The sequence below is a fragment of the Indicator indicator genome, chromosome 25, assembly GCF_027791375.1.
Source record: "Indicator indicator isolate 239-I01 chromosome 25, UM_Iind_1.1, whole genome shotgun sequence".
Taxonomy (NCBI): Eukaryota; Metazoa; Chordata; class Aves; order Piciformes; family Indicatoridae; genus Indicator; species Indicator indicator.
Window position 1 is genome coordinate 15,648,799 of NC_072034.1, and position 20,575 is coordinate 15,669,373.

The window sequence follows — 20,575 nt, forward strand, 5'->3', positions numbered from 1 at the left end:
GCTGCAGAAAAGCTGGGGAGGGACTTTGGAGGGTGTCAGGGAGTGACAGGACTGGGGGGAATGGAGCAAAACTAGAAGTGGGGAGATTGAGATTAGATTTTAGGAAGAAGTTGTTGGCCAGGAGGGTGGTGAGAGCCTGGCAGAGGTTGCCCAGGGAGGTGGTGGAAGCCTCATCCCTGGAGGTTTTTGCAGCCAGGCTGGATGTGGCTGTGAGCAACCTGCTGTGGTGTGAGGTGTCCCTGCCCATGGCAGGGGGTTGGGACTGGCTGAGCCTTGAGCTCCCTTCCAGCCCTGACAGTTCTATGGGTTGGGTTGGAAGGAACCTTAAAGATCATCCAGTGCCAACCCCCTGCCATGAGCAGGGACACCTCCCTCTAGATCAGCTTGCTCAAGGTCTCATTCAGCCTGGCCTTCAACACTTCCACTTATTGCACTGAGTGTTTAGGGAGAGCAATAATGGGAGCAAGCTGATGCCACAGCAAATGCTGTTTGAAGGACAGCTGCTGCTGCTCCCCCAGCAGGGCTGCAGGAACACCTTCCATCTGCAGACTTGCTCTGTCAGGACTGGGATCACCTCCTGTGCAGCAGTGGGGAAAGCTTGCTCACTTCTGTATTCTGCTCTCCACCACATAGCAGGTTCTGAGGCCAGCCTCACAAGGTTCAAACTCTGCCACCATCCACCCAGTGCTGCCCTGGGCCAAAAGCTGTGCTGGTGGCAAGGTCTGCCTCATCTGCTCACACTGCTGCACAGCAGCACAGCTGTATCACCACCAGCTGTGTGGGGAAGGGAGGGGGTGGGACATGGTTTAGAAATGCTTCCAGCTGACCCTTTAAGCAAAAGCAGAGCATTCCCAAGGCCAAGGGGCAGGTTTCACTGGGTGAGGAAGTAAAGCACCCTCCCCCCTCCCTGCCTGCCCTGCTGTCCAAGCGCAGACCTGTTCTCTGGGATGCAGGAAGGTCACTGGCTGCAGGCAGAGTACCTGTTGGTCCAGGAGGTAATGCATAAGCCACAGAGGTTGCTGGTGGTCCTGGCCTGCCATGCTGAAAGGAGGTGCCAGAAGGAGGAAGAGGGAAGGAGGAGACTGGGTTCAGGCTGGTCGAGGAGGGTTGAGGCTGCCCGGGGTACAGCGGGGAGGGCACGGAGTGGGCAGGGGCAGAGGAGAGGTAGGGAGGGGTGGTGTTGGGAGCAGGGTTAGGGTAAGAGGCTGAAGCAGGGGCAGTGAGAGGCTGCTGAAGCTGATAGAGTGCTGGTCCCCCTGTTCCACAAGAGTACTGCTGTGTGGCCTGATACACTACAAACAGGGAGAGAAGACAGTCAGTCAGTGAGCTGATAACGGAGCAGCAGGTTCCAGCTGCCTCTGCTTCCTTCTCCTCTCTTCCTGACCCTTCCCCCCTCCCTGCCTGACACCCCTGGCTCCCACAACTCTGCCTGCACTTGAAGGACTGCTCAAGACCTCTGGGGGCAGGATGCCAGAGCTGTAAGGGCTCCCATTCTGCCCTCCAGACTCTCCTGCTGCTCGGGGTGGGGCTGAGGCATGTGGGCACTGCTGCTCTGCCTGTTTTCCAGACCACTGTAACACTCCGCATGCCCCTCAGGGAAGGGAGACCCAGCCCCAGGTTTGCACAAAGGGATAGCCTATGCCAAGGGGTGAGCAAGTCTCTGAGGTGAATGCAAGCTCACAGCCTCCCACTGCAGCTTAGTATCACTGCCTCTTCTCTGCCCACCTGTACCCACCACTGTGTCCTGCCTGGTGCCAGGGCTGTGCCCCCCTCCTCACTCACCTCTACTCCTGCCCTTAGCTCCTCACCCCCTTTTGCACCTTCATGGAGGCCCAAGAGAAGTGGATGGCCCAGCCCCACACAGAGAGTTGGGCTCCTCCTTGCCAGGCCCATGCTGCATCTCCAGGACTCACACCTGAGGAGGGTTCTGACCCCAGCACACCCTTGGGAAGGGCCAGTTGAGGAGTGACACCTCACACCACAGCAGGTTGCTCACAGCCACATCCAGCCTGGCTGCAAAAACCTCCAGGGATGAGGCTTCCACCACCTCCCTGGACAACCCATTCCAGGCTCTCACCACCCTCCTAACATCTGATCTGAATCTCCCCATTTCTAGTTTTGCTCCATCCCCCCCACTCCTATCACTCCCTGACGCCCTCCAAAGTCCCTCCCCAGCTTTCTTGGAGCCCCCTTCAGATGCTGCAAGGCCACCAGAAGGTCTCCTGGCAGCCTTCTCCTCTCCAGCCTGCACAACCCCAACTCTCTCAGGCTGTCCTCAGAGCAGAGCAGCTCCAGCCCTCTGCTCATCCTCAGGGCCCTTCTCTGGACACCTTCCAGCATGTCCAGATCCCTCTTGTAACAGAGGCTCCAGAGCTGGCCCCAGAGCTGCAGGTGGGGTCTGAGCAGAGTGGAGCAGAGGGGGAGAATCCCCTCCCTGGCCCTGCTGGCCACACTTCTGCTGCAGCCCAGGCTCTGCTTGGCTCTCTGGGCTGCAAGTGCTCCCTGCTGGCTCCTGCTCAGCTTCTCCTCCCCCAGCACCCCCAAGGCCTTTTCTTCAGGGCTGCTCTCCAGCCAAGTGCCTGCCCAGCCTGTATCAGTGCTTGGGATTGCCCTGCCCCAGATGCAAAGGTGAGACTGGTTTGGTCTGAACCCTGCCAGCCCCCAGGAGGGTGAGTGGCTATCCCCAGGCAAGGGTGGCCTCACCAGGTGGCTGTGGGGCCAGGGGGGCTGCTGCTACTCACTCGGAGGGTACGCTGGGCGGGCGCCTGCCTGCGAGTAGAGGCTGTAGCTGGAGGCTGGGGCCTGCTGTGCTGGCAGGGCAGGGCTGAGGGCACCTGGCACGATGAACCCTGCAGGAGGAGGGTTGTCTCCCTGTGGAAAGAGATGGCAGAAGAAAGGGGAGGGCGTAGGTGGGGTTTAGTCTGCAGTGGGGAGGCAGCACTGAAGAAGCCAAACTGTAACACAAAAGGAGCAGTTCAGATGTGTGGAGGCCTGAAAGCAGGCTCCCTGCAAGGGTCACCAGCACAGGGGTGAGAGCCTCCAACCCTGCCAGGGCCTCCTGGTGCCCCAGCCTAACCCTGGAAGCATAGCCTGTGTGCGCAGTGATCCCAGCAGCAGAGCAGCACAAACCTTCCTGCACCAGGAGGAGGTCCCTGCCAGTACTACCTGTTAGTCAGGCAGCCCAAGAGCTCCCTGCCTTCCACAGCTTTCAGCTAAACACCTGGAACCTTCACTCTGAAGCTTCTGATTTCCATGGGAAAGGAAAAAAAAAAATATGTATCATCTCACTTCAAATATTCCAGTGTGGAGCCAGGGGTGAGAGAGGTTCACTGAGCTCCCACACTTCAGGCTTTCCAGAGCCACTCATCAAAAAAAAAAAACCCCAAACAGCAAAAAACACCAAAAACCCAAAAACCATGAGATGCAGAGGAGCAAACCAGAGCACATCTGGAAGCTGCTCCTTCCATCTCTCTGCACCAGACTATGCCAGGAGGGGAGGGACTTATTGGGGAGGAATAATGAAGGTTATACCTGTGTGTCAGAGGGACAGCCTGCAGAAGGATGGCTGGGAAGGGCAGTAGGAGTTTTGTTACTCCAGGTAGTGACAGTAGGGGCAATTCTAACCTGAATTGAACAAAGAAACACCAATCATGGAAAACAAAACAATGAGAAGGAGAACCTGCAGGGTTTCACACAACACGAGCTGCACAGAGAAGGGTTTTGGCATGCTGGCACTCGTCACACAGCCAGGACAAAAAAATCATCTTAGGAGGAGGAAGGGGAAGTGCATTCAAGACAGACAAAAGGAAAAACAAAAAAATCACTGCCCTGGAGCTGAAGTGAAGTGCAGAGTGAAGATGAAGCACAGTGGAGATGCATCTACAGGAGGCTGTGGAGCCAGGTCTGCCTCCTCCTCGGTCACATTTGTCTGTAGTAGAAGCTCCCCCCGACCCCAGGCTACTGCATGACACCAAGCACCACTAACCACAGCTGGAAGGCCCAGCTTCCATGTTAAACCTCCAACAGCCTCACACAAAAAGCAGCCTTGGTTTACATCAAGCTCAGGATGAGTTTTAAAAGGTTAAAAAGCTGCCATTCAGCTCCTGCACATGCACAACCACACAGCTCGATGCTAACGGCCTCCCAGCCAGCCTCCCACTGCTCCTCTCCCCTTCCTTCCTTCCTTCCTCATAGATGGGTTTGGGTGGCAAGGGACCTTCAAGATCATCTAAGTTGCAACCCCCCTGCCATGTGCAGGGACACCTCCCACCAGCACAGCTTGCTCAGGGCCTCATCCAGCCTGGCCTTCAACACCTCCAGGCAGGAGGCAGCCACAGCCTCCCTGGGCAACCTGTGCCAGTCTCTCCCCACCCTCACTTGAAACAATTTCTTCCTCATCTCCACTCTCACTCTCCCCTCTCCCAGCTCAAAGCCATTGTCCCTCAGCCTGGCACTCCCAGCCCTTCTCCAAAGTCCCTCCCCAGCTCTCCTGGAGCCCCTTCAGGTACTGCAAGGCTGCTCTGAGGTCTCCCTGCAGCCTTCTCTTCTCCAGACTGAACAGCCCCAACTCTCCCAGCCTGTCCCTACAGAGGAGGTTCTGCAGCCCTCTCATCATCTTTGTGGCCTCCTCTGGACCCTGTCCAGCAGCTCCAGGTCCTTCTTGTACTGAAAAAGAGGGTTCAAAAACCTGGGCTGAAAGGCTATCAAGTCTTAAGGAGATGTTCCTATTTGGGGCAGCAGCTCAACAAGGGCTGCCTCAAGCTTGAACAAGCTCACATGCTTTCTTAAAAGCACAAAAGAGATCTCCCAAGACTCAAACAGGTGATTTTTTCCCCCATTCTCATTCATCAGCATACTGCTGGGCACCTTTCTAGCCCCCTTCTGCCCTCCAAGCTTCTTCCTGAACACAGAATGAACTCACTCCCAGTGAGCTTGTGAGGCCCCCCAGCCTTTTATTAATGAGGAGGGCTTGCTTGAGGAGAAAAGGGGAAACTCTGCTTTAAAAAGCCTTGCTAAGACCACACCATCTAGGCAGCTGCTGCTTGCCACAGCCCCGTGGGAAATGGCAGCACAGCTTGGTCAGGCAGGTCACTGCCTACAGGGAGGAAGGCCAAAGGCACAGGAAAGAAGAGCAGAGAGTTAATGATTGACACTGATGCAGTTCAAATCAGCTGCAGTGGTGTTAGCAAGGTGACCCTGGAGGAGCAGGATGAAGGCTTTGTCCCTCTGAGGTCTACCTTGTTAACACCCTGGAGAGAAGGGAAAGGAACACACAGGGTGGATGACACCAAGGGAGAAAGGACAAAGCCCAACTGCTCCCTCCCCCCACAACCTTTCAAGCCCTTCCTTCCTGGCCCCATTTTTCTGGCAAGCAGTGCCTGAAGGGCAGCACTGACAGAGCCGTGCCTCAGCTTGTGCCAGTCTGCTCTGCAGGAGAGCAGCTGCAGCACTGACACAGCTCTGCTCTCAGCACAGCCCAGCCCAAAGCTGCCGTGCAGAGCAGGGCCAGAGGAGCCCCAGCTCTGTGCTGAGGGATGTGGCCATGCTCTTTAAGCATGCCCACAGTCAGGGCTGCCCCCACACCACCCTCCAGGGATAGCCAAACATGGTCTGATATCCTCAGGATAAAGATAAAACCAGGGCAGCTGCCCTCTCGCATTTCTTTTCCTCCCTGCACAGCCCCCAGCTTCCTCCCTCACCTTTTTTCTGGCACAGCAGACTGTCAGCCCAGGCCTGCCCTGCCACACTGCTCTCACCCCTGCCTGTGCCCCCTTACACCAGGCCAGGGAGATGTCCTCATTGCAGACTGCATCCACAGCTGCTGAACTGTTTGTTACTGCCACCACTCAGCAGCTTCTGCAGCCAACAGCAGAGCTGGGGGTGGAAATAATCAGGCCCAGAAGAGCCTGGTGAGCAGCACAAGGCCTGCAGGGAAGGGAGGACATCAGGGACTGTGACAGCAAAGCACAGAACAATCCCACTGTGCTCTCCCACATTGCCATTCCTGGCACTGAAGCACAGTTCCAAACACCTAAGCCTCAGAAGCAGGCTCCTTGACAAGGTGAGTGAGGAATGTTTCCAGAAGAGGAGTAAAGGCTGTGCCTGTACTGACTGAAAAGCAGCACCACAGGGCTCTCAGAATTGCAGAATCACAGAATTGTTAGGGTTGGAAGGGAGCTCAAGGCTCAGCCAGTCCCAACCCCCCTGCCATGACAGGGACACCTCACATTGGTTGCCCAGAGCCACATCCAGCCTGGCTGCAAAAACCTCCAGGGATGAGGCTTCCACCACCTCCCTGGGCTACACAGGAGGTCCACAGAGATCTCAGATCTGAGTAAAGACCTAATGAGAGCTACTCTAAGGGCACCAAGTAGCTCCCAGCAGAGATCTGAGCCCTGTCTCAGATCAAAAGGAAGGAAACCAATTCCTCCATCCCCAGGTATAATGCCTCCCCCATAACTGAAAGCCCCCATACCTGTTGGTAATACTGCTGGGCTGGAGCCTGGGGACCCTGCAGCTGGCCAGCCCCAGGGCCAGCTGGTCCTTTGGGCATAGGCTGCCTCTCACAGGGTGCCTTGAGGGGCTGCTGAGTCCTGGGGAGCTCCTCCTGGGCTCTGCAAAGCCGATCCCGCAGCAGCACGATGTTGGGCTGCAAGCAGAGGAGGACAGCAAGCGAGGTCAATGGCCAGCAAGAGACAGACTGGGGTGGGGAGGTTCAGGCTGGGCCTTGAATATTTCCCCCACAGCAAGAGGCAACTAACTAACCGCCCATGGCTCCCGAGCTGACCCGACCACGGCTCCCGAGCTGACCCCCAATGGCTCCTGAGCTGACCGCCCCACAGCTCCCAAGCTGACCCCCAATGGCTCCCGAGCTGACCCGACCACGGCTCCCGAGCTGACCGCCCCACGGCTCCCGAGCTGACCCCCAATGGCTCCCGAGCTGACTGCCCCACGGCTCCCGAGCTGACCCCCAATGGCTCCTGAGCTGACCGCCCCACAGCTCCCGAGCTGACCCCCAATGGCTCCTGAGCTGACCGCCCCACGGCTCCCGAGCTGACCCCCAAGGGCTCCTGAGCTGACCGCCCCACAGCTCCCGAGCTGACCCCCAATGGCTCCTGAGCTGACTGCCCCACGGCTCCCGAGCTGACCCCCAATGGCTCCTGAGCTGACTGCCCCACGGCTCCCGAGCTGACCCCCAAGGGCTCCTGAGCTGACTGCCCCACGGCTCCCGAGCTGACCCCCAAGGGCTCCTGAGCTGACCGCCCCACGGCTCCCGAGCTGACCGCCCCACGGCTCCCGAGCTGACCGCCCCACGGCTCCCGAGCTGACCCCCAAGGGCTCCCGAGCTGACCCCCAAGGGCTCCCGAGCTGACCGCCCCACGGCTCCCGAGCTAGCCAACGAGGAGACCTGAACCATGAGCTGCTCATGTAAGAGGAGAAACCAAAAGCAGGCAAGCAACCAAGTGCCAAGGAACCTGCTTGGCTGGGTCTGGCTTGCAGGAGGGGGCAGCTGCCCCTTTTGGCAGCCTCTGGCTGCAAGGACAAGGAGTGTGAAACAAAGGAGGAGGACAACAAGGCCATGTCCTTCTGGCAGCTCAGCAAGGTCAGGGCAGGCAGAGGGGAAGCAGCCTGCCCCACACCCTGAGGCACAACATTTCACCAGGCAGAGTGCATCTGTTCACACAGACACAAGGGAGAGAAAAGCCCGTAAGGGCCTGTACCTGGTTGGTGTTGGCAGGCAGGAAGGTCAAAGCTGCAGCAATGCTGCCCTGGGCAGCTAGCAGGTTGGCATACTGGCTCATCTTCTCAGCCAAGAGGGCCCCCACAGCATTGGGGTCCACAGCCTGGGTGAGCTGCACGGCTCTGCGCAGGATTACCACCTTCTCTATCAAATCCTGGAGAGATCGGGGGGGAAAAGTCATCAATCATAAATGAAATTACAAATGAGAACAGCAGGGGGAAGTAGGGCAGCTGGCACAGAGTCACAGAATGGGAGGGGGATGGAAGAGAACACTGCAGACAGAGTCCAACCCCTGCAGCCACAGCAGGATTACCCAGGGCAGGTCACACAAGAACACATCCAGAGGGAGCTTGAAAGTCTCCAGAGAAGGAGACTTCCCTTCCCTGTTAAAACCTGCAGATGGCATCCAAAATGTCTATGGCACAAAAGCAATGCAGTCCCCTTGGTGCAGGCTGAGGCCACTGCAACTACCCTAGGCCATGCCTTGCAGTGTATTTTTCACTCTTGCAGAGAAGTGTTGCAGGACCAATCCTGCTTTTTTTAAACCCTGAGCAAAGTGCTGCTCTTGAATCACAGAATGGGAAGGGTTGGAAGGGACCTCTGGAGGTCAAATCCAGCCCCTCTGGCAGGGCAGGATCACCCAGGGCAGGTCACACAGGAACACATCCAGAGGGAGCTTGAAAGTCTCCATGAGGAGGAGACTCCACAGCCTCTCTGGGCAGCCTGCTCCAGGGCTCCAGCACCCGCACACCAAAGAAGTTTTTCCTCATGCCATCTGCCAGGCAGCAAGGCTCTGTCCTGTCTCACAGGCAGCACAACGTGTCCCAGTGGGCAAGACACAGGCAGCAAAAAGTAGAGACCTGACTGAGACCCTGAACTAAAAGCTGTGCCAGAGCCCTGGGCTGGAAAAGGGAGGGGGAACATCTGACTGGAAAAAAAGTGGTTGTTTTTTGAAATGGAAGGCTGCTCCTCAGGGTAGCCCTGCAGAAGCCCTCTCACTGCATGGGAAGCCCAGATGCAGGGCAGGCATCCTGGACAGATAGAGCTGTGCTGCAGACAGGGATTTCCTAGCATGGGAGACAACACAACAGCAACTCTGCACCAAGTGGCTTCCAACAAAGCCACAGTTCAAAGCCAGAAGAAGTGCTTGTATCAAACAGGATCTCAGGGCCCTACCAAGCACTAGAGCATGGCCACCAAAAGAGTGAGCTGCCAGGAAAAGAGCTGGTGAGAGCCAGCAGAGAGAAAACATCAGCCTCATCACCACTGTTAATGCTGGCTGGGGGGCTGCACACTGACTGGCAGCATTTCAGTGAGGCAGTTTTTAACCACCTTGATCAAAAGGATCTAACAAATCCCTTGGAAGGGAGCACCCCCAAGAGGAGCATCCCAAAATCCACCCAACTCCAGAGGGAAAAGGCACCCCCAAAGGCACCCAACTCCAGAGGGAAAAGGTACCCCCAAAGGCACCCAACTCCAGAGGGAAAAGGTACCCCCAAAGGCACCCAACTCCAGAGGGAAAAGGCACCCCCAAAGGCACCCAACTCCAGAGGGAAAAGGCATCCCAAAAAGGCACCCAACTCCAGAGGGAAAAGGCATCCCAAAAAGGCACCCAACTCCAGAGGGAAAAGGCATCCCAAAAAGGCACCCAACTCCAGAGGGAAAAGGCATCCCAAAAAGGCACCCAACTCCAGAGGGAAAAGGCATCCCAAAAAGGCACCCAACTCCAGAGGGAAAAGGCATCCCAAAAAGGCACCCAACTCCAGAGGGAAAAGGCATCCCAAAAAGGCACCCAACTCCAGAGGGAAAAGGCATCCCAAAAAGGCACCCAACTCCAGAGGGAAAAGGCATCCCAAAAAGGCACCCAACTCCAGAGGGAAAAGGCATCCCAAAAGCCACCCAACTCCAGGAGAAAAAGGCTTGCAGCCTGAAGTGCAGGCAGGTCTCAGGCAGCATCAAAGCTGTGCAGTGGATCACTGAAGTGCCAGGTGGCTGTACTGTGTTCCCTTCCAGTCCTTCCTGAAGTGCTTTACCAACCTGAAGGGCCAGGGGGCTGTTTCCATCCTGAGCTTTGGTCCAACAAGCCACAAGTTTTTCCACGTTGCCAGCACAAATGTAGCAGAGGCAGGCCTGTGTCTGCAGCAGGCTGTCCCCCTCGCTCTCCAGCCTGCTCCCCAGCAGATCTAGGAAGAGCAGGGGCAGAGGAGATGCTGATGAATTACTTGGGTGATCCCTAAAGCACTGCTGAGGATGGGGAAATCTGCACCACCTGCTCAGCCTCTGCTCAGCACAGTGCACAGGGGATATTGTCCCTGGGCTCCATGAGTTAAGGACATGCTCTGGTGTCCAGCAGACTGTCTGATGGGAGCCCAGGGCACTTCAGAAGAAGGACTTGTGAAATGCCTGCAAAGCCAGAACAGGTCAGAGGGGACAGTCCCTCTGCACACATGGCAGGAGGCCAGGGTTCAGTATTCTCACAGAATCACCCAGGTAGGAAAACACCTCAGAGATCATCAAGCCCAACCTATTACCTAACACATAACACCTCCTGACAACTCAACCATGGCTGCAAGTGCCACATCCAAGCTTGTTTTGAACACTTCCAGGGATAGTGACTCCACCACCTCCCTGGGCAGCACATTCCAAGGGCCAATTACTCTTTCTGTGAAGAACTTTCTCCTCACCTCCAGCCTAAACCTCCCCTGGCACAGCTTGAGACTGTGTCCTCTTGTTCTGGTGCTGCTTGCCTGGGAGCAGAGCCCAACCCCCACCTGGCTACAACCTCCCTGCAGGTAGTTGTAGAGAGCAATGAGGTCTACCCTGAGCCTCCTCTTCTCCAGGCTGAACACCCCCAGCTCCCTCAGCCTCTCCTCACAGGGCTGTGCTCCAGACCCCTCCCCAGCCTTGTGCCCCAGACCCCTCCCCAGCCTTGCTGTCACAGAAACATAGAATTGTCAGGGCTGGAAGGGACCTCAAGGCTCAGCCAGTCCCAACCCCCTGCCATGGGCAGGGACACCTCACACCACAGCAGGTTGCTCACAGCCACATCCAGCCTGGTCTTAAACACCTCCAGGGATGAGGCTTCCACCACCTCCCTGGGCAACCTCTGCCAGGCTCTCACTAACCTCATGGTGAAAAACTTCTTCTTAACATCCAATCTGAACCTACCCATTCCTATTTTTTTTTCCATTCCCCCCTGACACCCTATGAAGTCCCTCTCCAGCTTTCTTGTCCCTGACTTCTGGAGCACCACTTGAGCCTAGAAGCAGCCAAGGAGCAGTGAGCAGGAGAGCCATGCTGACAGGAGTCAGGCAGCTCCCCAGACACCATGGCTGGGGTGCACAGGGTGCCAGGCACACAGCTGTGGGCAGTAACTGCCCTGTGGGTTAAACCCAGGCAGCACACAAGGCAGGCATGCCCACTGCTTGGGAATGAGGACTCCTTCCAGGAAGCCAAAATTGCTCTTAAAAAAGAAGAGCAAAAAGCTTCCCTGGTCTCTTCTCCAGGTAATTAGTGACAGAACAAGAGGGAATGGCCTCAAGCTGCCACTGGGGAGGTTTAGACTGGACATTAGGAAACATTTTTTCACATCAAGAGTGGTCAAGCATTGGAATGTGCTGCTCAGGGAGGTGGCTAAGTCACCAGCCCTGCTGTTCAAAGGTGGTTTGGATGTGGGGCTTGGGGATATGGCTCAGGGGTGACTCTTGTGGAGCAGGGTTAAGGGTTGTGACCCTGAGAGGCTTTTCCAACCTGAACGTTTCTGTGATTTCCCTGTGTCCCACACACCAAGACACTGGTCCCTTGGCTGAGACACCTGCCACATCAGCACCACCATCACCCATCTGGAAATGGGAAGAGCCCAGCAGCTGTGCAGGACACAGGGGATGCCAGGACCCTGCTGCTCACAAAGGTCTGGGGCTTTCGGTGCCCAGGCAATCAGGGAACACACTGAGAACACAGCACGCTGGAGGTTCCTCTCCAGCTCTGCAACAGGACCAAAGCAGTACATCACCCACCAAAGCAGCTAGCAAGACATTACAGCAGTCTGCTAGGAGGAAAACAGCCCTGGCAAGGTACAGTTTTGCTCCAAGTGGAACAAATGGCACCCAGCCCACAAAGCAACCTTACCACAAAGGGCTGCAAACTCGTCTGGCCTGGCGTAGGTGAGCACAGCAGCCAAAGCCTCTCTCCAGTTCTGCAGGTCACAAGACTGCACAATCTCTTTCCAGTTCTTCATTACCACTGCAGTGATGAGCTACAGCAGGAGAGAGACCACAGAGAGTAAGATCACTTGGGGAGGAAGGCTCCTTTGGGCTTGGAGGATAATCTGAACCTACTCAAGCATGCTCCTCCCCACTGCACCAGGTCACTGCACTGCAGTTTTCAGCAGCTGCACAAGAGGCTTCCAAACCACTTCAGTGAGGCCCCAAACCAAGCTCAAGATTAGACAGGCAGCCATGCCATGCCAATGCACAGGACAGGAATGCACAGATCTCTGCAAGCTGGGACTGCTGCAGTGCCTCCCAGCACTCCTTTTGCAGACAGAGAGAACAACTCCAAGTACTTAGCAGGAAGCTTTCCACACCATGCCCAGCAAGGGGCATCAGTTTTGTTTGTCAAACTGTTTTCAGTTGGCTTTTAACCTCTTGGCCTCAGGCTGAGCAGTGACAGGCAGTTGGAAAGGGCTGCTTTTAAGAGGCAAACTGGCAGCAGGATCAACCCAAGCTGGCTGCAGCACCCCTAACCCTGCACCTATGCATGCAGTCTGCCTGTTCACAAACCCTCAGAAGATTGCAGTTTCCTCTACCTCAAGCTCTTCTTCCAGTTATTTTGCTTCAGATAAAGCCCAGACTTGGCAGCTCTGCTGCTGTTCAGTGAACAAAGCCCTTGTCATGCCAAAAATTCAAGCCCAGGAACAGCTGAACAAGCAGTCAAGTGTGCATTTTGGGACCAAGCAAGAACAAAACACACCTGAAGAACAGATGCCAGGTCCTAACTACGAGGTCATCACTGGTTTAAAGCTCATCCAGTCCAACCAACTCTACCTCTGCCAAGGCTGGTGCCAAACCATGGCCCTCAGCACATCTCTGCCTCTTGGCAACACCTCCAGGGATGGGCATTCAACCACCTCCCTGAGCATTCTGTTCCAGTCTGAGAACCCTTTCAGTCAAGAAGTTGCCTCTCATGTCCAACCTAAACTTTCCCTGGTGCAACTTCAGGCCATTTTCTTTCTTCCTATCACTTGTTCCTAGGGAGCAGAGCCCAAGCCCCACCTGACTGCAGCCTCCTCTCAGGGAGCTGCAGAGAGCAATGAGGTCTCCCCTGTGCCTCCTCTAAACACTCCCCGTTCCCTCAGCTGCTCCTCTCCAGCCCTCTTCTCCAGACCCTTCCCCACCTTACTTGCCCTTCTCTGGACCTGCTCCAGCACCTCAATGTCCTTCTTGGAATGAGGGCCCCAAAACTGAACCCAATACCCAAGGTGTGGCCTCCCCAGTGCTGAGGACAAGGGACACAATCCCTGCCCTGCTCCTGCTGGCTCACCTGGACACTTGCTGGCTCACCTTCAGCCAGCTGTTGATCAACACTCCCATGACAAAATGCAAATGATTCCTATCTGAAGCTGGATTCCAGGTGATCAGCAAAATGCCACTTACAGCCCCCAGCATGTGGTGCTGTGTGCCCTGACTCCCCAAGCCACAGAAGCTTTGTGGCCTTCAGCCCTGCTCCAGGAAAGCACCTGAGCACATGCCCACTTCACAGGCTGCCTCCTGCTACTCTCTAAAATGCCCTTCTTGGACAGTGGACTGCTAGAAGGTGACCATGAGCAACTCCCTCCCCTCCTCTAAAAGCAGCCACATGTGCCAAACCCATTGTCCTGTGCACTTTGAAGGCTGCTTCTGTTTCAACCCTGCTGCTGCTGCTGCTACTTTCTCATGGTGGTAGTGAAGAACAAAAGATCTGAATCAGCAGCATCAGCAACTGCTAGCACTGCAAAAAGCTGAAAAGAATAACAAGCAGCTGGCTGTGAACAGGCTGGCTGCTGGACAAAGGATGCCTGATCTACCCTGGCATGCTTAGTTCTCTGCTGGGCATGCAGTGAAACCAAGCCCTGGCAAGGTCTGCTAAGAGTCATCACAGGCAGAAATGAGCAGCTCTGGGTACATCTGAAAAGAGAATAGACTGAAAGGTGTGGCCCTGAAGGTACTCCTCCCTGAAAGGTGTGGCTCCAAGTGCCACATCTAAGCTTGTTTTGAACACTTCCAGGGATGGTGATTCCATCTCCCTGGACAGCCCATTCATAGAATCACAGAACTGTCAGGGCTGGAAGGGAGCCAAAGGCTCAGCCAGTCCCAACCCCCTGCCATGGGCAGGGACACCTCACACCACAGCAGGTTGCTCACAGCCACATCCAGCCTGGCTGCAAAAACCTCCAGGGATGAGGCTTCCACCACCTCCCTGGGCAACCTCTGCCAGGCTCTCACCACCCTCCTGGACAACAACTTCTTCCTCACATCCAATCTCAAGCTCCCCACTTCTAGTTTTGCTCCATCCCCCCCACTCCTATCCCTCCCTCACACCCTCCAAAGTCCCTCCCCAGCTTTCTTGGAGCCCCCTTCAGATGCTGCAAGGCCACCAGAAGGTCTCCTGGCAGCCTTCTCCTCTCCAGCCTGCACAACCCCAACTCTCTCAGGCTGTCCTCAGAGCAGAGCAGCTCCAGCCCTCTGCTCATCCTCAGGGCCCTTCTCTGGACACCTTCCAGCCTCTCCAGATCCTTCCTGGAACAGAGGCTCCAGAACTGGACCCAGAGCTGCAGGTGGGGTCTGAGCAGAGGGGGAGAATCACCTCCCTCAACCTGCTGCCTATGCTTCTCTTGCTGTAAGCTCAGGATATGATTAGCTTTCTGGGGTGCAAGTGGCCAATTACTCTTTCTGGGAAGAACTTTCTCCTCATCCCCAGCCTAAAACCTCCCCTGGCGCAGCTACGACGTAGCAAGAAAAAAAAAAAACACCACCGTAACTTTTCAAGTGAAAAAAAAAAAACAAAACAGGGAGCTGGAGGGAAAAAAAAAAAAAAAGAACAAAGAAACTAAAAGCAAGGCAGAAGTACCCTGGTGATTTTGCTCTGCATCTTGGCAAAGTACTTGTGCTGTGTCCTGGCGAGCAGGTCGTGGCCGCCGGCGATGGCCAGGATGATGGCGTCGGCCATGCGGTTGTCGTACAGGCACAGCTCCACCGCGCTCTCGAAGTCCCCGCTCAGCAGCGCCTGGCTCAGCAAACCATCCACATCTGCAAGCACACAGGAGCCTCCCAGCTGAGGGCACACAGCCACCCAGCTGTGCAGGAAGCAGCAGCAGAAGCAGCAGCAGAAGCAGCAGCAGCTCCTCGTTGGATCCAGCGAAGCGCTCGGCCCTGCTCCAGGCAGCTTCTGACAGAGCTGCTCAAGTTCTTCTCATGGCTCAAATGAATTGTGGTCATGGCCACCCCTCAGCTTGTGTGGGGGGAACTTTCAACCCACCACAGCCTGACACTCAACAGCCCTTGTCCAAAGTCCCTCCCCAGCTCTCCTTCAGTACCCTTCAGGTACTGGAAGGCTGCTCTAAGGTCTTGCTGGAGCCTTCTTCAGCCTGAACAGCCCCAACTCTCTCAGCCTGTCCCCACAGGGGAGGTTCTCCAGCCCTCTATGGTCTCCACAGGACCCTCTCCAGCAGCTCCAGGTCCTCTTTGTCCTGTGGGGGCCCCAGAGCTGGAGGCAGTGCTGCAGGTGGGGTCTGAGCAGAGCAGAGGGCAGAATCCCCTCCCTGTGCTGCTGCTCTCCCTGCTCTGGATGCACCTCAGCACACATCTGCCTGCTGGGCTGCCAGGGACCATTACTGCCTCCTGGGCAGTTTGTCATCAACTGACATCCCCAAGGCTTTGTCCTGCAGACTGCTCTCCAGCCACTCCTCACCCAGCTTAAGATAATCCTCCACATTCTGTGCAGAAATTGCTGTCATTCTGCTACCCCAGTACCACCACACACAACCCACATCAGAATCAAAGTGGATTTTCTTTTTTTACCTCCACCAACAGAGATATTAAAGGTCTTCTTTGCAGGTCCCAAATCTTCAGTTTCCTTTTTACGGTCCTTCACCATCTAAGAAAAAGGAAAACATCACTGTTGGGATGATGTAAACCCTTGGAATAAGCATGCCCATGAGACACACCTGGCTCATACATTCCAAGTTAAGGGCAGCCCTCCAGACTCCTAAGAGATCATTAACTCAGAAGGGAAGTGTGTCCCTGACCTTTATCAGAGTACAGGATAAGTAACTGCCCATGGTGCCAGCACAAAACCTCCTCCTAAGCACACTGAAGAAGGCCTGGGCCCAAAGGACCTCCAGTGCCAGTCACCACAGCTTTGTTACATCATTGCTCTGGGAGGTAAGAGAGGAGCATTTGAAAGATGATGTCAAGGGGAAAAAAAAAAAAAAAAAAAAGGCTGGAAGGCCCAGATTTCTAACCACCAGGGAAGGCTTCTGCAAGCACCATGTGGACAAAGAGAGAGCACCAACACCAGCAATGAGATCCCTGGCTTCTGGGTACTGATCCCCAGGGCAGGCACCCACAGCACCCTGGACTCCCCAGGGCAGGCACCCACAGCACCCTGGACTCCCCAGGGCAGGCACCCACAGCACCCTGGACTCCCCAGGGCAGGCACCCACAGCACCCTGGACTCCCCAGGGCAGGCACCCACAGCACCCTGGACTCCCCAGGGCAGGCACCCACAGCACCCTGGACTCCCCAGGGCAGGCACCCACAGCACCCTGGACTCCCCAGGGCAGGCACCCACAGCACCCTGGACTCCCCAGGGCAGGCACCCACAGCACCCTGGGCCCCCCAGTCTGGTAGGCAAGAGATACCTCTCCCAAGAATTGCTCCTCTGTAGCCAGGCCTTTGTGCCCCTCGTTCAGCACAGCTTCATCAGATTCTGCAGGAGCCTTCAGCAGAGAGAAGATGCCATTAAAAAAAAAAAAAAACCAACAACCAAACATAACAAACCCAAAAAGCCAGGAAAAAGGGAAGCAATCCTTTGCCCGGCAGAGCACAGCCACCTTCCCACCACCAGCAGCAGCCACAACCAGCTTGAACATCAGAAAAAGGCACTGGCAAGAAATGCCTGAGCACAACAAGCATGGCAGAGGCCCTCCATGTCCTTGCTCTGTGTCACTGCACAGTACCTTGTGCTGTTTTCATCTCAGCTGCCTGAGAACATGCAGCAAAACTTCTCTTCCCCATTTTAAAACCTGCAGATGGCATCCAAAAAGCCTGTGGCACAAAAATCAATGCAGTCCCCTTGGTGCAGACTGAGGCCACTGCAACTACCCCAGGCCATGCCTGCAGTGTTATTTCTCATCCTTGCAGGGAAGTGTTGCAGGACCACACTCTCAATCCTGCTTTTTTGTAAAGCCTGGGCAAAGTGCTGCTCTTGAATCACAGAATGGGAAGGGTTGGAAGGCACCTCTGGAGGTCAAGCCCAACCCCCTGCCAGGGCAGGTCACACAGGAACACATCCAGAGGAGTCTTGAAAGTCTCCATGAGGAGGAGACTCCACAGCCTCTCTGGGCAGCCTGCTCCAGGGCTCCAGCACCCGCACACCAAAGAAGTTTTTCCTCATGTTGAAACCATCTGCCAGGCAGCAAGGCTCTGTCCTGTCTCACAGGCAGCACAACGTGTCCCAGTGGGCAAGACACAGGCAGCAAAAAGTAGAGACCTGACTTAGACCCTGAACTGCCAGAGCCCTGGGCTGGAAAAGCAGTGGAACAAAGTGGTTGTTATTTGAAATGCCTTCATCTAACTGAACACAGGGACTTGGCACATGCTGGGCTCTGACTGACTTGGGCACAGCTACCAAGCAGAAAGAAAAATTATTCTGACTTGGGCATTACAAAGCAGAGCAGTGCCCAGGTGTTTGCTTACCTCTCCCAAGTCACCATCTGCCAGAATGTCTTTGTTCAGAGTGGATGAAATCTAGAAAACAACCAAGGCTTCAGTAAGTGCCTCCTACTTCAAAGAGGCAGAGCTCTCACTCCCTTCTTGGACTGCAGAATCATAGAATTGTCAGGGTTGGAAGGGAGCTCAAGGCTCAGCCAGTCCCAACCCCCTGCCATGGCAGGGACACCTCACACCACAGCAGGTTGCTCACAGCCACATCCAGCCTGGCTGCAAAAACCTCCAGGGATGAGGCTTCCACCACCTCCCTGGGCAACCTCTGCCAGGCTCTCACCACCCTCCTGGCCAACAACTTCTTCCTAAAATCTAATCTGAATCTCCCCACATCTACTTTTCTTCCATTCCCCCCAGTCCTATCACCACCTGACATCCTAAGAAGTCCCTCCCCAGCTTTCTTTCTGGCACCCTTGGCTGATGTGTTGCTTTCAGAATAGCTACCAGGGAACTCAAGCACTTTCCCAGCCTAGGGACCATTAAAAAGCAGTGGAAGATTTCCAGTGTCCTTTGAAACCAAGGAATCCCTCCTCCAACAGCTGGTCAGAAGTCTGAGGCTCTGGCACCATGGGCAGAAGGAGAGCTGCAGCCCTGACAAACAGCATCTGCTGGGAACCACCCTGACAGCAGTGGTGTGTAAGAGACCTGCTGTCCTGAGCAGACTGTGGACACTGGGGTTTGCTCTTCCAGTGCCACAGAGCACTGCAGCCATCCCTGCCATGGGTCAGCATTTTTGATCACTCAAGCATTTAACACAAGCAGAGCTTTCCAGGCACATTCACCTTCTTCTTCAGATCATCTTTCCTGTATCCCAAGAGCTCAAGGTATTTACCACGTGAATCTTCTTCAAAGTTCACCTGGAAAACGACAAAAAACCCAAAAGTTAAACACACTGCAATTCACAAAGCTTCAATTTCTCCCTCACTGGCACAGATTACCAGAGAGAGCTGGGGACTGTAGGGACTGAGTGTTGGGAAAGACCTGAAAAGGTCTTCAGTGAGTTGGGCACCTGAGCAGGCAGGCAGGACTTCACTCTGGGGACTGCAGGTGAACAGTCTGAGGATTCCAAGTGCTCACAGTGAGCAGTGAAAAGTGTATCTAGAACTATCCCAAAGCTTCATCCCTTCTCACCAGCTTCCTCTACAAAGATGTAGTGATGGAGGATGTTGAGACCCACAGAAGTCTTGGCCTCTGCCCTGATTTCTCATGAGAGAGCCCAGACCCTGAGGACTCCCCCTTCCCTGGTGAGCCACCTCCAAAGACAGGGCTCACGGGCACAGTTCCACATCTGCTTCCCAGCACCTCTTCTGCTAAAACACCATCATGGGCACATTTCTGCCCTGGCTTTCCAAGTGAGTGGGAAGCTCCCAAGCTGCTGTTACCTTCAGGAAGGCCCACACGTTCTTCTCAAAGTCACTCTGGGCCATGTCAACCTTCTCCTGGCAGTAGCTGACAAAGCCTTCAGACTGCACAGCCTCCTGCAGCTGGTTTGAGCGGGCCAGGAACTCCTTCTCTGTGACCACCTGGCTGACGTAGACATGGTGACACTGCTGCTGCTGCTCCATGCCTGGCTGCTGCTGAGCCTTGGGGTTCTCAAAGGTCACCAGCTTGCCTCCAAACTGGAATCAAGGCAGAGGAAGGCACAGGTGTGACTGGAGTGTGACAGTGCACACACAGGGATGCAGCTTCTGCTGCCCAAGGAGCAAACATTCCTGACATTGACTCACTGAGCCTGGCTACAGCCTCCAGCCCTACTCCACACATTCATCAGTGATATGGACAAAGGGACAGAGTTGCTCCCTCAGCCAATATGCTGATGGTCCCTCCGCTCCCAGTGTCTCAGACACTTGCCCAGCTTGGTCCCTCCTCTCCCAGTGTCTCAGACACTTGCCCAGCTTGGTCCCTCCTCTCCCAGTGTCTCAGACACTTGCCCAGCTTGGTCCCTCCTCTCCCAAGGTCTCAGACACTTGCCCAGCTTGGTCCCTCCGCTCCCAGTGTCTCAGACACTTGCCCAGCTTGGTCCCTCCGCTCCCAGTGTCTCAGACACTTGCCCAGCTTGGTCCCTCCTCTCCCAGTGTCTCAGACACTTGCCCAGCTTGGTCCCTCCTCTCCCAGTGTCTCAGACACTTGCCCAGCTTGGTCCCTCCTCTCCCAAGGTCTCAGACACTTGCCCAGCTTGGTCCCTCCTCTCCCAAGGTCTCAGACACTTGCCCAGCTTGGTCCCTCCTCTCCCAAGGTCTCAGACACTTGCCCAGCTTGGTCCCTCCTCTCCCAAGGTCTCAGACACTTGCCCAGCTTGGTCCCTCCTCTCCCAGTGTCTCAGACACTTGCCCAGCTTGGTCCCTCCTCTCCCAGTGTCTCAGACACTTGCCCAGCTTGGTCCCTCCTCTCCCAAGGTCTCAGACACTTGCCCAGCTTGGTCCCTCCTCTCCCAAGGTCTCAGACACTTGCCCAGCTTGGTCCCTCCTCTCCCAAGGTCTCAGACACTTGCCCAGCTTGGTCCCTCCTCTCCCAGTGTCTCAGACACTTGCCCAGCTTGGTCCCTCCTCTCCCAAGGTCTCAGACACTTGCCCAGCTTGGTCCCTCCTCTCCCAAGGTCTCAGACACTTGCCCAGCTTGGTCCCTCCTCTCCCAAGGTCTCAGACACTTGCCCAGCTTGGTCCCTCCTCTCCCAAGGTCTCAGACACTTGCCCAGCTTGGTCCCTCCTCTCCCAAGGTCTCAGACACTTGCCCAGCTTGGTCCCTCCTCTCCCAAGGTCTCAGACACTTGCCCAGCTTGGTCCCTCCTCTCCCAGTGTCTCAGACACTTGCCCAGCTTGGTCCCTCCTCTCCCAAGGTCTCAGACACTTGC

At 55.6% G+C, this 20,575-nt stretch overlaps 1 protein-coding gene across 21 annotated transcripts in view; it reads right to left on the reverse strand.

The window, feature by feature from the left end:
- The window catches only part of SEC31A (SEC31 homolog A, COPII coat complex component), a 58,515-nt gene that overhangs the window by 15,704 nt on the left and 22,236 nt on the right, over window positions 1-20,575 (reverse strand). For 3 of the 21 annotated variants that reach the window (XM_054392185.1, XM_054392184.1, XM_054392189.1), the window contains 10 exons: window positions 19,107-19,343; window positions 18,507-18,581; window positions 15,799-15,874; window positions 14,849-15,027; window positions 11,870-11,996; window positions 9,779-9,924; window positions 7,722-7,895; window positions 6,476-6,649; window positions 2,742-2,871; window positions 936-1,292 (listed from right to left, as the gene is read on the reverse strand). In XM_054392185.1, the coding sequence (XP_054248160.1) occupies window positions 936-1,292; window positions 2,742-2,871; window positions 6,476-6,649; window positions 7,722-7,895; window positions 9,779-9,924; window positions 11,870-11,996; window positions 14,849-15,027; window positions 15,799-15,874; window positions 18,507-18,581; window positions 19,107-19,343 (1,675 nt within the window). Of the gene's footprint in view, window positions 1-935; window positions 1,293-2,741; window positions 2,872-3,531; window positions 3,625-6,475; window positions 6,650-7,721; window positions 7,896-9,778; window positions 9,925-11,869; window positions 11,997-14,848; window positions 15,028-15,798; window positions 15,875-16,640; window positions 16,719-17,697; window positions 17,749-18,500; window positions 18,582-19,106; window positions 19,344-20,575 lie in introns of all 21 variants that reach the window. The other 18 variants (XM_054392179.1, XM_054392176.1, XM_054392188.1 and 15 more) reach the window with 14 other exon arrangements.